The sequence below is a fragment of the Perca flavescens genome, chromosome 2, assembly GCF_004354835.1.
Source record: "Perca flavescens isolate YP-PL-M2 chromosome 2, PFLA_1.0, whole genome shotgun sequence".
NCBI classification, from domain to species: Eukaryota; Metazoa; Chordata; class Actinopteri; order Perciformes; family Percidae; genus Perca; species Perca flavescens.
In genome coordinates this window covers 20,228,208-20,242,704 of record NC_041332.1, presented here as the reverse complement: position 1 = coordinate 20,242,704, position 14,497 = coordinate 20,228,208, and the positions used below count along the sequence as shown (strand labels likewise).

At 39.0% G+C, this 14,497-nt stretch overlaps 1 protein-coding gene across 1 annotated transcript; it reads left to right on the top strand.

The window, feature by feature from the left end:
* The first annotated feature begins 1,160 nt into the window (after nt 1-1,160).
* mchr1a (melanin-concentrating hormone receptor 1a) lies at nt 1,161-4,933 on the top strand. The gene is made up of 2 exons (XM_028565745.1): nt 1,161-1,275; nt 3,867-4,933. Exons 1-2 carry the CDS (start codon nt 1,212-1,214, stop codon nt 4,880-4,882), a joined length of 1,080 nt encoding a protein of 359 aa, XP_028421546.1. The 5' UTR covers nt 1,161-1,211; the 3' UTR covers nt 4,883-4,933.
* The last annotated feature ends 9,564 nt before the right edge of the window (nt 4,934-14,497 follow it).

Below are 14,497 nucleotides of genomic sequence, written 5' to 3'. Positions count from 1 at the left end.
TGTCCATCTCCTAAAACTCTGTCATACTTTACTTCTAAAATCTTCCCTCTAATGACTTTTGTTAACTTCAGTGGATTCATTTTCTTTACTCCCCCCTCTCCCTCATATCTCATTACAACATTCACAACTCCTACCCTCGGATCTTTCTCTTCATCTTCTCTCCCCTCACTCTCCATTCCGCCTGAGCTTCCGCTGCCTCCATCCTTTTTCTACCTCTTACTACGTGTATTTTCACCGTGTCATCTAATTGCCCTAAAGTGACAAATACTAGTATAAAATAGAAAACATATGAGTGACTCACAAACCTTGTCACATCCAAATTTGATAAAGGAGACGTGTGAGGACTCCAAATGGGAGGCAGCAAAGCCATCTAGTGGTTGGTAGTGAAAAACGAGCTGTTTGGGGCTGTTTAAAAGTCCAAACCTGACAGTAATTAGCAAGGGGGATTCATTTGTAGCTAAGTAGGAACACCATGTTGCTCATTGTCTGCTCCTGGTCAGCCCAGAAACTAGTGATGGCTACTGGCCTTGCTGATGGAAACAAGTCATATAAACGGCTTCTTAATTTGCGCCCTTTACGTTTGTATTTCACAGTTATTCTAAACCCCAAGGGGCACCATGTGAATTGTTTTTATGGTGAGTAGCCTACATATTTCAAAACATCAAACGGCATTCTTCATTTCTATTTTCTTTCATTGCTGTGTTTGATAATGTGTGCTTGTCAATATGTGAGCACACAAATTCCCATCAACCTCGCCCTGGATAACATAAAATACCAAATAATACATTTGGACACACACACACACACACACACACACACACACACACACACACACACACACACACACACACACACACACACACACACACTCACTCTCTCTCTCTCTCTCTCTCTCTCTCTCTCTCTCTTCTAGGGGATAGGTAGCATATCAACCACAGGCAATCAATATTCTGATCGAATTTAAGCCAGCTTGATTGACACCTTTAGCGCAGTCGCAACTCCACTGAGAGCGTCAGACTCCGAGTCAAGATGCTCTTACAAGCTCTTTATCAATACCGATGAACGGCTTTATCGTCACTGACGGCACAGAGCAGTGCATATAGAATCACACGCTGCTTGCTTTAAAACAGGATTTACCTTGATGCATTTTACTTGGGAAGCAGGCACTTAGTAATACTTTTTTTATTATTTGGATATACTTTGAAATACCCATGGATTTTTTAAACGATAGTATTTTTTTCCTCGGAGACACTAATTCAACAACAACAACAACAGGTAGGTTGCACATGGTTAACCGATAAAGCGAGGCTTGAGTCTCATCTGTGCAGCCTGCTTGGTGCGTTTCACGACGGCCAAGCCAGGCTGAGGAAGGAGCGAGGTCGAGGCATGCTGAAGTTATTTGGATAGATGCGCGTTCACGGCAATTTCCTTACAGACCGCGAGGACGATCACAGATTTACTGATGCTAAAATGGTGAATACGCATTGTTCATAGTTTATACAGAGTGAGCAGCAGCTTCTTGTGAAAGTATGATTTATAGTGAAACACATTATTTGTAAAAAAAAAATAAATAAATAATAATTAACACGGCAGCTGTAATGAAACTGCGAGAGAAAGCGTGATAGACCGCGGACCGACTGAATAAGTAGCCTAAATATACAGGCTACATTCACTGACCACTGCTCTGAATTGAACCGTCATAATCATACCAAAGTATGCTACTAATCATTTGCACAAATTAACAGTTGTAGCCTACTCTTTGAGCAGAAGATAATGTTACTCAGGAAATTTACCATTAAGATCAATTTTCTACAACGCATGATGCGTAAATATATAATCTCTCTCTCTCTCTCTCTCTCTCTCTCTCTCATATTCTCTCTCTCTCTCTCTCTCTCTCTCTCTCTCTCTCTCTCTCTCTCTCTCTCTCTCTCTCTCATATTAACTTCCCCTGCTCGCTTTTAATGCAAAACTGTTCATTTTTGCAAATGGCAAGTGACTCATTGAATGGTTTCAGTTAAGAGCAGTAGTTCGTAAATGTATATTTTTTGACTACCATTTAGTCAGTCCGCTATTTTCTGCCACGCCTTTTCTCACGTTTTTTATTTTATTTTAATTTTTTTTTACAGAGGACAAGTTTCCTTCTTTACATATTATATGCTTATTATATATATGGACATAGAAAAGAAAGACACTAAAGAAATTCTACTCTAATCTAAAATCTAGAAACTATAAAAAGAATTAAGTGATAAATTCCATGCACACTGTAAACATGAATGTAACAGATGATATTCATCTGTTATTTCCCCCAAGGTAAATATAAGGTCAAAACCATTGGTGTCCTCTCCCTGTTGTTACATGAATGTACAGTAGTCTACACTATATAGTTACTGGTCCAGGGAATATGACCATAATTTGGGAGGATTGTTCAATTAGGATATGTTCTTAAAATTGTACAATGCTCCCAAATTATAGGGGACGCACCGTCTGTGTTGTTTAATTCCGACCATATAAACATACTGTATATCTATGAATTGCGACAACGGCAACTGCTGCGCTGCAGAGCAGACTGTCACATCCCGCTGTTGAAGTCCTCCACAGTGAAATACAGTCACACTTAACACTGTTTAACGTTAGCTGTCAGCATTTTAACCGTGATTAATCCAGCTGCTAGCTAAAGGTAGGCTAACGTTACATGCTGTCAGGTGTAGTGTAAAGTCGAGCACCGAAATGAGGCACCGAAACTTTCGTTCTTATTCGGTCTCGTTACTACCGTTTACGTCGGCACCGGTTCCCTATTGGCACCGAGTTTCGGTACCCAACCCTAAATACAACAGTAACAATGACACACACTCACATGAATAATTATAAAAAAAATAATGGTCACAACTTTAAATAACAGTACTTAACTGAGCAGCAATATGTACCTGTTGTATTTTAATGCAGGATGATAACAATAAGGTATAAAACCACTGCTGAGTGAACAGAAAAGGCAGCAGGATTAATACATCCTGGCTTGTTAGCTGGTCAGGAGCAGGCTAGCTGCATAGAATAAATCTCCATGGTAACTTAGGTGCCTCTGCTTTTGTGAAACTGAGTCAAGGCTAAATTGAGCCAGGATGACTGAGAAATCCCTGCTTAATCCACTATCTAGGTTATGTGAAATATAATTCAGTTGACATCGTATTTACATTGTACTGTAACTGCATTTAACATTTAATTAAACAAAAAGCAAACATGTTTTGGCTATTTCAGTATATTTGTTTTATTTTTTTCTTCTAACTACCAAAGTTACCTTGTATTTTATGTATATAAAATCAAGCTTTCGCAGTCAATTGCACAAATTCAGGCTGCAGTATATTCCCTTCACAGCCTGAAATGTCTGATGAGAAATATGAAATATGACTAGGTTAATCTCATCAATGCACATCATTTGTGTTGAAAACAAGACAAAGTTATTGACTGGGTTTGGTAAGAATTGTTTTAGCAACCGATTTTAAGGTATATTCTTCTAACATTGTATACATCATTACAAAGACAAGTGCCAGGACTTCTGGACCCATCATCATCTAGCTTTGTTTTGTGCTGTGTTGGAAGAGCCAACACACATGCACACGTACAGAAAATTCCAGCAGCCTAAAAGCAAGAGAGAGAAAATGTACAAGTGCTCTATGTAGTATCTGACAATAGATCTGCCCATGTAATAATCCCCTGAAAAACTAGTATTGTTAATATTAGTGCTTGCTAATATATCATTGTGACATGATAATGTCTGTATTTAACACTGTCTATACTGATACAATATAAGATTTCCCATCATACAACATGATTGAATACATGCTCCCTCCTCTTCTTGTCTCCAGCTGTAGATGGGGCTCTTCACTGCAGTGCCATTCTCCCCGTCATCTTTGGCATCATCTGCTTTCTGGGTATCATGGGGAACTGTATTGTCATCTACACCATAATGAAAAAGACCAAGTGCTGTGCCAAGCAAACTGTTCCAGACATATTTATCTTAAATTTGTCAATTGTTGATCTCCTGTTCCTCCTTGGTATGCCATTCCTCATCCACCAGCTGCTGGGCAACGGCACCTGGCACTTTGGAGCCGAAATGTGTAGAGTCATCACTGCGCTTGACTCCAATAGCCAGATTGTCAGTACTTACATCCTCACTGCAATGACCCTCGACCGTTACTTGGCTACGGTCCATCCCATCCGCTTCAACTACATCCGCACACCTTGTGTGGCAGCGCTGGTCATTGGCCTGGTGTGGGGTCTGTCCTTACTCACCATCATCCCCGTGTGGATGTATGCAGGCCTGATGCCTCTACCTGATGGCCTGGTGGCCTGTGCTCTCCTTCTGCCTGACGCAGTCACTGACATATACTGGTTTACGCTTTACCAGTTCTTCTTGGCCTTTGCTATACCTTTGGCCATCATCTGCCTGGTGTTTTTCAAGATCCTCCAGCACATGTCCGCCAGCGTTGCACCACTGCCTCCGTGGAGTTTGAGGGTGCGCACCAGAAAGGTGACCCGGATGGCAGTGGCTATCTGCCTGGCTTTTTTCATCTGTTGGGCCCCTTACTACATCCTTCAGCTGATCCATCTAGGGGTGCAGAAGCCAAGCATAGCTTTCTCCTATGCCTACAACATAGCCATTAGCATGGGATATGCTAACAGTTGCATCAACCCATTCCTCTACATTACCCTTAGTGAGACCTTCAAGAGGCAGTTTCTCAGGGCTGTACGCCCAGTTAACAGAAAGTTCCGTGTGAACCCGAGCACCACAGAGCGTGGCAGTGTGAGTGTGAGAATGGTACCTGAAGGGGCTCAGCAGGAGCCAGCCTCTCGGGAGATGATACCATCCAACATGGCCCCACAATAAAGAATCCAAATAACGTGCAACTGTGGATCTGTGCAGCTGGTAAGCACTATGAATGGGACGTTATCACCAAGAACACATTGGGTTTTTGCTGCATAGAGGAATTTTTGGCGCCCCCCAAAGAGGTTTTAGCCAGCCCTAAAGGAAAATCACTTTTTTTTTATTCACAAAAATTCTGAATAAAAATAGCAATTCAAATCTTCTCTAAATGTGTTTAAGAGCAATTTATTAAACAACCGTTGAACAGGCAGAACACAAACTTGAATATAAGAGATAATCTCAGTTTTAGCTCCAGAGTCAGGCTGTACCAGACTCTCTTAAATATTAAGATAATTTTTTTAACCAGTTTTGTTATTTGGGGCTTTATTTATTTAAGCATAATATACATTTCAGTTTATCAAATTGTAAGAAATAACAGGTAACTGCATAGATTTCTGTCAAATAAGGTAATAAAGACTAATTTACTGTATGCGTACCGATCAAGCTTATTGCCAAAAAATCCTGCACATATTGGCCTACATGCTGTAATGTCTGCACATTAACTCGCAATCAACCAAAAATGTGCAGCATACAGTATAGTCAAATTGGCCTATTTGCTGAACCTGTTCAACATATCACTTTGACTGAGTTTGCACATATGCAGCCAAAAAAAAGTCAATAAAACCTTATAGTTTTGTTCAGTTAAACATATTCACATGTCTGACAATCCTGTGATCTTCCTTTTGAAAATGACAGGTAAATATTTATTTCAACAGTTGTGCTACTGGGCTGTGTTTAAGACCAGTTAGAGGGTGAGGCTGACTGAGTAGTTTCTCAATATAAAAGGTTTGTTCAGACTGAATGCAAAGCACCATTCATCTTCATTTACTGGATATCTTGCAGCTTTTTTTCCCTAACAGCAAACAGGCAGTGGACAACACGCATTGACTCCATGAACTCCACATGATTCAGTTATGTTGCTTCAGGCCAACTCCTATCTGCCCTGCCTTTATCTCAATTAATGCCAGCTAAAAACAGTGAATTCTTTTAACCACTTCAACAGAAAACATGTTCTTCCAGAATGGACATTGTCAGTTCAAAATGTTCTTAAATAGCAACCCCACCTAAATACTACTGGGTCCAGCCTGACATCCTGTTATGTAGTTAACAAGTGGACATTAAAGACACACACACATCAACACACGTCCCGTTTAATATGAAGACATTGTGCAAGTAATACTAAATTTATATTAGGTGATTCATGTTACTAAGAACATTTAATATATCACATATATCACACAGCTATAAAAGAGCCATTTTGCCAATGAGGTGTTGTTAATGTCGTATTGATTTTAACTTATATTACTATGTAGATTTATGTTTGTGATCTATGTTTTGGATGGATTATTAATGTAAATATGAAATATATAAATAATTGAATATGTAATTCAGGGTTTCTCAACCTTTTCCGGCCTTTGGCCCACTGTTCAGGGACTTTAATATTGACTCGATCCCAGCAATTAGAGTTATGAAGTTGTTCTAAGAATAGTCTATTTTTGTATGAAAAGACAAAAGGAAGCTCTGAATGAATCAGACACAGAATTGATGATATGAACGTCTTAAAATTAAAAATAAATCAAACACTGTTTGTCGGACATTCCCCCATAACCTGGGGACATGTTAATCAAACCACACCCTGTAGGGTCCCAAAACCAAGGATGAGAAACTCTGGTGTAACTATTGTTCTTGTCTGTTATGAAGCAGGAAAAAAAAAAAAAAATTGTCAAAACATGAGCAGCTTTTTCTATTTGTTGCCAAAATAAGTTGTGGGCCACTTTATCTGTACTGTTGTGAACATTGATAGCTTAATAAATCAATATGTATACTGTAACAGAAATATATAAAATGTGTTCACTGTACCGTGTTTTTTTTGTCTGCATTATGATTTCACCCTTTGATATTTAACACATCATGTAAAAGATTTTCAGTCCTCAGATACTCATATCCGACTTATCCTGCAGATGCCTCTGTGGTCTGATAAAAATTGCAAACTAAGAAGACAGTCTTCACTGTAAATAGATATTATATGCATTATATATAAGTATCAGGCATTAAATAATCGGATACAAGCAGATGGAGAGGAGATATGGAGCAAAAGAGCAACAGTAAGGGAGTTGGTGGGCAACTTGAAGTGTGTTTTGCACTCAATCTCTGATGTTCATGCTCTGCTGAATTGGATAGCAGCGCACACCTAACAGGGCTGCTGCTGTGCTTTCACATATACTTTTTGACTGACAGTGTTTCCTTGAAAGATTTGATCCTAAGTGTCATGTAATGAAGAAGTATTTCTTGCAGCAGAACATGCAGTATTGGGACTGGATGTTATCATGTGAGAGGATGGTTGGCTCTATAAGATTCTGCAAAGATCTAAAATAAGAATCTATTTAGTTTGTGGGGATGCTCTGTCCCATTGAAGAACAAGTAATTCGTGCTACTCAGATTAGTTCACCAGCTGCTCACCCAGAAACCATAACCACCAACACATATTACATTTAAGATGATTCTTGGAATATTATGTTTCAGTATACATACACCAATCAGACACTATTAGGCCTGTTAAGTTGGAATGTTGTAGTTGCAAATTCTATGTCTAGAGAGTTCATGGTAAGATTTTCTCAGCCTTATCAGTTGATGGATATGTACTGGACATATAATAGTATGACTGGGTTCATATTTCTTTGCACAAGTAGCCTACAACGGTGAAAGCAGAAGAGCAGGATGAGGGGAAACAGCAAGACACTCTGAGAGGTCCAGCTGGTATCCTCTACCACACATCCCCAAACTCATCACCTCCATCATCCCTGACAGACACATCCTCTTAGCCTTTGTCATTGGCTTAATCCTCCTCCCAGCAGCAGCAAAATAGAATGCAATGCAACCCATGAGGCCATTTTCCGGCAGTTAAAACAGGGGAACGCTGCAAACCTAAACAATTATGTATGCAATTTGAAAAAGCCACTTTATGTTTGTTCAGTCCGCAGAAAGTGTGCTATGTGCCCCAGGGGACAGTGATGCTATGTTAAACAGATAGAGTGGTTTCCTTTTTCTACATCCTTGTTCTTGCATGGCTCCTTGAGACCCTCTGTGTCCTATCAAAAAACATTTGCAACATGAAGTGGTTCAGTAGCTGCAGTCTCCTTAGCTAAAAACAAAGCCAGCTGCAAAGTTGCTGATAGCCCCTTCTTCAAGTTTGTCCCATCTCCACAGCTGAATTCTGTCGGAGCAGCGAGCTAACGTTAGGTGGGCTGACTGGCAAAGACAGCTAACGTCGACTTGCAAACTGCTTGCAAATCAGTTTGGCAATTCTGCGACACTACAATCCTACTTTTGGCTAATTTAAAGAGGAACTATGCAGTTTTTTTTTAGCTGAACAGCTTCGGAGTCATTGGAATGGTTATATGATTTTTTTCAGGTTGAATGGTGGTTGTCTCGCCTCCCCCTAGCGCCTGTGAGCGGAAAAACCACCCTTGCAACTTTCGGCCAGTAAGCCGCCAGCCTCAGCGTCAGGAAGTATTGCGTGAAATCAGGTCTCGCGATGTAACCTATTGCTTTAGGCACTGCACACATACAGGAACCGGTTAGCTATAAGAAGGTAGAGATGGAGTTTTTCACACTATCGTCATGGCTGAACCTACAAAAAAGAAGCAGAAGAGAAGCAGAAGGCTAGGAAAGCATTGTCGGAGCCTTGGAGGAACAGAGAAAACCGAAACGGCAGATTGACCGAGCGAGGAGTCAGCAATTATATCTATTCCGAAGCTGTAGGGGGAGCTCTATAGAGAAACCTGCGAGCAAAAAGCGAAATTGCCATAACTGCATAGCGCCCCTCCTGTTATCCTCAAATGTACTAACATCTGTTATGCTTGGGGTCAATTTGACCCCAGGATTTTAAACCTCCAGAAAATGTTGGTAATTAAAAAACTTTTACCCAATTTTTATGTTGATAGCCTAAACTGGCAACTAGAAAATGTGGTGGACAGCACCCCCCCCCACACACACACACACACACACACATCCAGAATACCTATTACGTGACTATTGAAACATATGTACATCACTACAAAATCTCCCTGATTCAACTTAAATTGAAAAGAAATGCAACCAGACCTTCATCCACAGTCACGTGGGGGCCTGGATTGTAGAGAAAGGGTAATCGCTGTACCCACTTGTCCCATACATCCCGTATTGCTGCCAATTTGTCACGGAAACATTGAATGTTTTCAGAGACAAAGTGGCTGGAAATATTGTCCTTCCAGTTTCAGCATTCCACAGGCTTGCTGTTGCTTCACTTTTTGACTAGTATACTCCTGCCAAAATGAGCAACCCAATGTAGGCATGAAGGTCTGTCACATCCACATCTTTCCAACTGTCCACATACACACGACTTCCCTCTAAATTTGTCATCTCAAGTATATCTTTTTCAACTGATGGTGTCATGTAAAGCTCAAATGCTGATTTGTCAACATGGCTGACAGCATATCTGGTGGGGCCTGGAATCATTTTTATCACATTAGCAGCACTAAGTCTACCCTGTCGTTCAAGTGGGGAGAAGGACCATAATAATTTTCCGTTTTTGGGTAAGGTAATGTGTCTGCTGGTGGTTGAGAGACCACAGAAGGGTCAACCCCAAGAGTCTCATTTTCTTCAGAGGAGGATGCCTCATAATCAGGGTCCTCCTCAACATTATCCTCAGTCTCGGACATATTCTTCTCTATGTCACTTTCAGTGTCAAAGAGCTGTGACAAAACTTCACTGACAGAAAACCGTTTCTTGCAGGCCATTTTCAAATGAAAGTGAGTGTACATAGAGAGCATATTGCACACCAAGAGAAGAAGGCAGCGGTGCCTGCATGTGAGCTTTTATATGTTCGCCCCTCCCCTGTGTATCATGTGATACAAACCATCCCTGCAAGAACCATATTTTCCCTCCCTCAGAGTGCGGGAACAATATCTTCCCTCCTTCAGAGTGCGGTAACAATATTTTCCCTCTCTCAGAGTGCGGGAACAATATTTTTCCTCCCTCACAGAGTATGGGTAGGTGTGTGCGTGTGTAGGGTGGGGGGAGTGGAATTGAAGATTGTGAAATTGCAACAACCTGCATGTGAAAGTGACCTCAATATCAGCCAAAACAATCTCAGCAAATTTGTGTAAAATGTTCATATTTTCTATGTTTTTTACAGCTAAAACAGCCTGGGATCAAATTGACCCCAAGGAACACCAAAGCATACAAAATGCATACAGGACATTGAAAATATATCATCATGTTAATTTTATGTTTACCCAGTTGTCCCCATTAAATTAGGAAAAGTCATTCAATATGAAACCAAAAAAATTATGTCAAGCACTTTTTTTAGAGATGTTAAACATTGAATGGGGTCAAATTGACCCCAAGGATAACAGGAGGGTTAAAGTTTTAACATACGCTAGCCTATCTTTTCCTATTTTCATTCCATGATCACAGTTAAGCTAAATGGCATGCCTCTTACCTCACCTTTATAGGTATAGGATGGAGCTCCAGGGCCTGCAGCTAGCCGCGATCTTTACCCATAGGATTTAAGGGACACTAGCAGCTAACAATCCCCTCATATTCGCAAAAATGCATTAAATCAAATGAAATTGGACACAAGCGTTAGCTTTGTAAGACCTTAGGGTAGCTGTTATATAAGTGGTGTGACGAAATTCAAACTGTAAATATATTATAGTTATGCCAAAAGTGTAGCTAGCTAGCTAGCTGTGATCTTTAGCTACTCATAGGATTGAATGGACACTAGCAGCTAACAAAACCGCTCACATTCACAATCACGTAAGGCTTGTATCATGTGGACGCACTGACAGTTTTGTTGTCATTACTTAGAATTCCTCATTCCTCCCCAAACTACGCACTATAGGTTTAAGACATAATTATTTGTTTAAAATCATTTTGGCTGCAAGTAAGAAAAACAAGAAAATGGTTACAGCCTGAACCACCTGTATTACGAGACTTGAAATTATTAAGGATATCAATGTAATATAGAATTTGACCTTTTCTTTAAAAGTGAGCCGATTTCAGTCATATTGGGATGAATGGGATTTTATTTTCTAATTTTATTTTCCAGGGTGTAAACAATAAACTCAAGAATTCCCCTACCATTGTCATCTAAAGGAATTTAGGAATGTGATGTTTTTTGTGTGTGCTGTAAACAAGGTTTTCACTCCTTTTACGCCTGTGCCTAACATCTCCTTAACTGCTTTAAAAAAAAAATGATTCTACCTTTCTCTTGGATTGTTTGCTTGTTTATTCTATTTTTGTATTATTTTGCCAATTACTTTTTCTTTCCGTTTTTGTATTAGTAAACATACAAAGTATTGATGAGAAAGGTCTATGGCGTAAAAACAACGATATTAGAAATACTTTCAATAAAAACTATTAGTGTGAGAGCAAAAAAGCATCTAAAAAGGTGTTGACTGATGCCCATAGTCATAAATAATACCTTTTTATTTGTTGTATTGAAAAATAAAACAATATACCATCATGTACAGAAGGCAATACAGGCAGAAACTGTTGTTTTTACAGTGAAAGCATACTTGTTACACCCTTGCCATGATGCAAAACATGGAATACATTGCATGTGAGTTCAGTTAGATACCTTGGCATTCAACTCCACAGGTTGACAGCATGATAATAAGCTTATTTGTTCACTCATTTTCTCTCTCACACACACCTGCACCGAATTCCAGAAATATATCCACAAATGTGGTATCCACAAATATATTTACAGATTAGTTTTTAATCAAATTTAGAAAAATCGCATATAAAACAATCTTTAATCCACATTTCACAATACATCGTGTTAACACAGCAGTGCTCAGTTTTGCCAGAGTATGTACACATTGTGGCCACATGTTGATTGACCCATGCAACAACAAAACAAACAGAATTAAACATATAATGCAATACAGACTTTGTGTCCTTATAATTCAATTTTATTTTACTTCAGCATTGATCTAAATTTATTTCATTTGTATCAGTGATTATCTGCTACTTCTGAATGACAGGATAGAGACTTTGGCCTTATGTTTTATACTATATGAAGTTTGTAGCTTTTCAGAAAAATGTAAAAAATAAAATGAACGTAATTGATTTTGGCCAGTGTCTAAAATGATTTGTTCTGAACTGTAATCATAACCATTATATTAATAACATAAGGGTCGCTCAGATATATAGAAGTCAAAGAAACTGTTGGTTGAGTTTGAGTTTTTCATTTTCCATTAAATACTTCTTTCTTCCTTTTGGTACAATACACTAACAGTATTGTTTTTACATACATTAAAGAAAAAGCACACCATTTCAGTATGAGCATCACTACAGACCAGATTCTCTATTTTGTTTGGTAATAGAAAGCCACAGCTGTCTTTTATCACTGTTGGTAGAAGGGAGCTTGGCTATTGAGTGCACAAGCTGCAATGTGTTATTATTTGTGATTATGATTAAAGTGATTGCAGCCTTGCTTTTGTAGAATGTGCTACTCCCATCTCTGATTGAAAACAAGTCTTTGTAAATCGTTTTATAAGGCTCAGTAAACTCATAGTTGGGGACAGCCAATTAGCAGCCGCTGTCAAAACAAAGTCACCATCAATCCCTCTTGACATTCTAAGGAGAAAACAAAGCATCCAATTTGGTGGTTTTAACAGTGTGTTCAACGTTAAGTTTCTATTTGGAGAACAACTGTTGTGCTTGACTTCCTCAATATCTGCCCGTGTCATATGTTTTACAAACATAATTTCAGAGTCAAAATTTGGGGATCAACACAAATTAATAAGACATTCAATTATTATTGCTTATAGTCACTTGAGACTCGCTTCACTCGTAGAAAGTAAAAAGCCTTTTCCAACCAACAGCTTCAAAATCTGGGTTATAATTGATTGATGATTATTTAAAGCTGTGACTAATGTCTGCAGGAAGATTCATTAATTTTCAATAAAACCTTTTTAGATTTGGACATGAAAAGAGTAGCGAAATTTGGTAGCTATTAAAGAATAGTCATCCTGCTCTGCTAAGTGAGTCAAACTGAACAAATGTGAAACGATGATGCCATCTGTGCACAGACAAATTTGAAAAAGTAATTTCTAAGAAGATTTATGGGTGTCGAAAGTTTCTGTACACTGTGGGGGCAATTCAAAGATTCACGCAGCGGCCGCGGGCTTGACTCTTCCCTGCGGCCCTTTGCTGCATGTCATTCCCCCTCTCTCCCCCTTCTTGTCTTCAGCTGTCCTATAAAGGCCTAAATGCCCAAAAGATAATCTTAAAAAAAAAAAAGAATGGCTGCACAATGTGATAACAAACTCCCACCTCTGAAGTAAAGAATGTAATGTCATAGACTATAAGAGGTGCTAGTGTCATTATTAATTAGGGCTGCAACTAACGATTATTTTAATAATCGATTAATTTGTCGATTATTTTTCGATTAATCGATGAATCGGATAAAAAAAAAAGCATTAATTTACATCAACTCAATACATACATACTTGTTGTTTTAGTTAATAGTTGTGTAAAGGTAAGTAACCCAAATATACAGACAAGACACAGACAGACAGACAGACAGACACACACACACACACACACACTTATTCATTAAATTATTACCATCATTGTAGTAAGTGCAAGTTAAGTTCGTTTATACACCACACACTATTATATTTGTCAACAATAACTGATATGGGACAAAGCACATAATATATACATGACAACAGATTGAAAAATGAATGGGCCAAAAAAGGCGAGTGAATAAAACAGTGTCTTTAGTCTTGCAAACTATACCACCCCTGCTTTATTACTGTTATTACCGAGCTAACGCTAGCTTGTCATGCTAGTCAGCTGGATAACGAGTAAACGGCAGCACCAGAAGAGCTACTGGAGGGACGGTACGTTCCTCACTTCAGAACGGAACAGAAGTAGGATAGTGTAGTGACTTTACCCTGCTGTTGAACTCCCTTCCTCCTCATCAAGGACTCCAACATGTTTACGTTTTAGGTGCTGACTCATCACCGTGGTGCGCCCGTGCCATGCCGTGTCGCTTTTGTTTATCTTGCAATTAACACGTTTTTGATTTATTTAGTGTGAAATGCTCCCACACCTTGGATGACTTGGGTCGTACTGATTTCTCTTCTTTTTTTTTTATCTCCGCCAGTAGGTTGCCTAATAGTTGCGCGACACAACGAATCGATAATTAAATTCGTTGCCAACTTTTTTAGTAATCGAATTTTATCGATTCGTTATTGCAGCCCTATTATTAATAAGAAACAGCAGCTTGTATTCTCGGCGGAAACATGAGAAAATGTTAATTCAAGTGTTCAATGTGTACATAAAGCAATGAAGCGATGAGCTACATACGGATGAACTGCATAGAAAACTGGCTTCCATAATAAAGTCTGCCTCAACGCTTTTGATTTTAATCAATAAATATGCTTCCCAATAACATGTTTGTTTACTCTGAAGTGTAACTGTGATACTGCTTGGTACAGTTTGTCTAGTATTAATATTGTGAGATCCAATTGTTGCATTGTGACAAGCTTTAAACAAAACACAGCATTTGAAACAAATTAA

Coding starts and splice junctions, on each gene's coding strand:
- mchr1a (XM_028565745.1), top strand. CDS start 1,212: ATGGATTTTTTAAACGATAGTATTTTTTTCCTCGGAGACACTAATTCA. Junction 1,276..3,866: donor TTCAACAACAACAACAACAG/GTAGGTTGCACA, acceptor CTCCAGCTGTAG/ATGGGGCTCTTCACTGCAGT.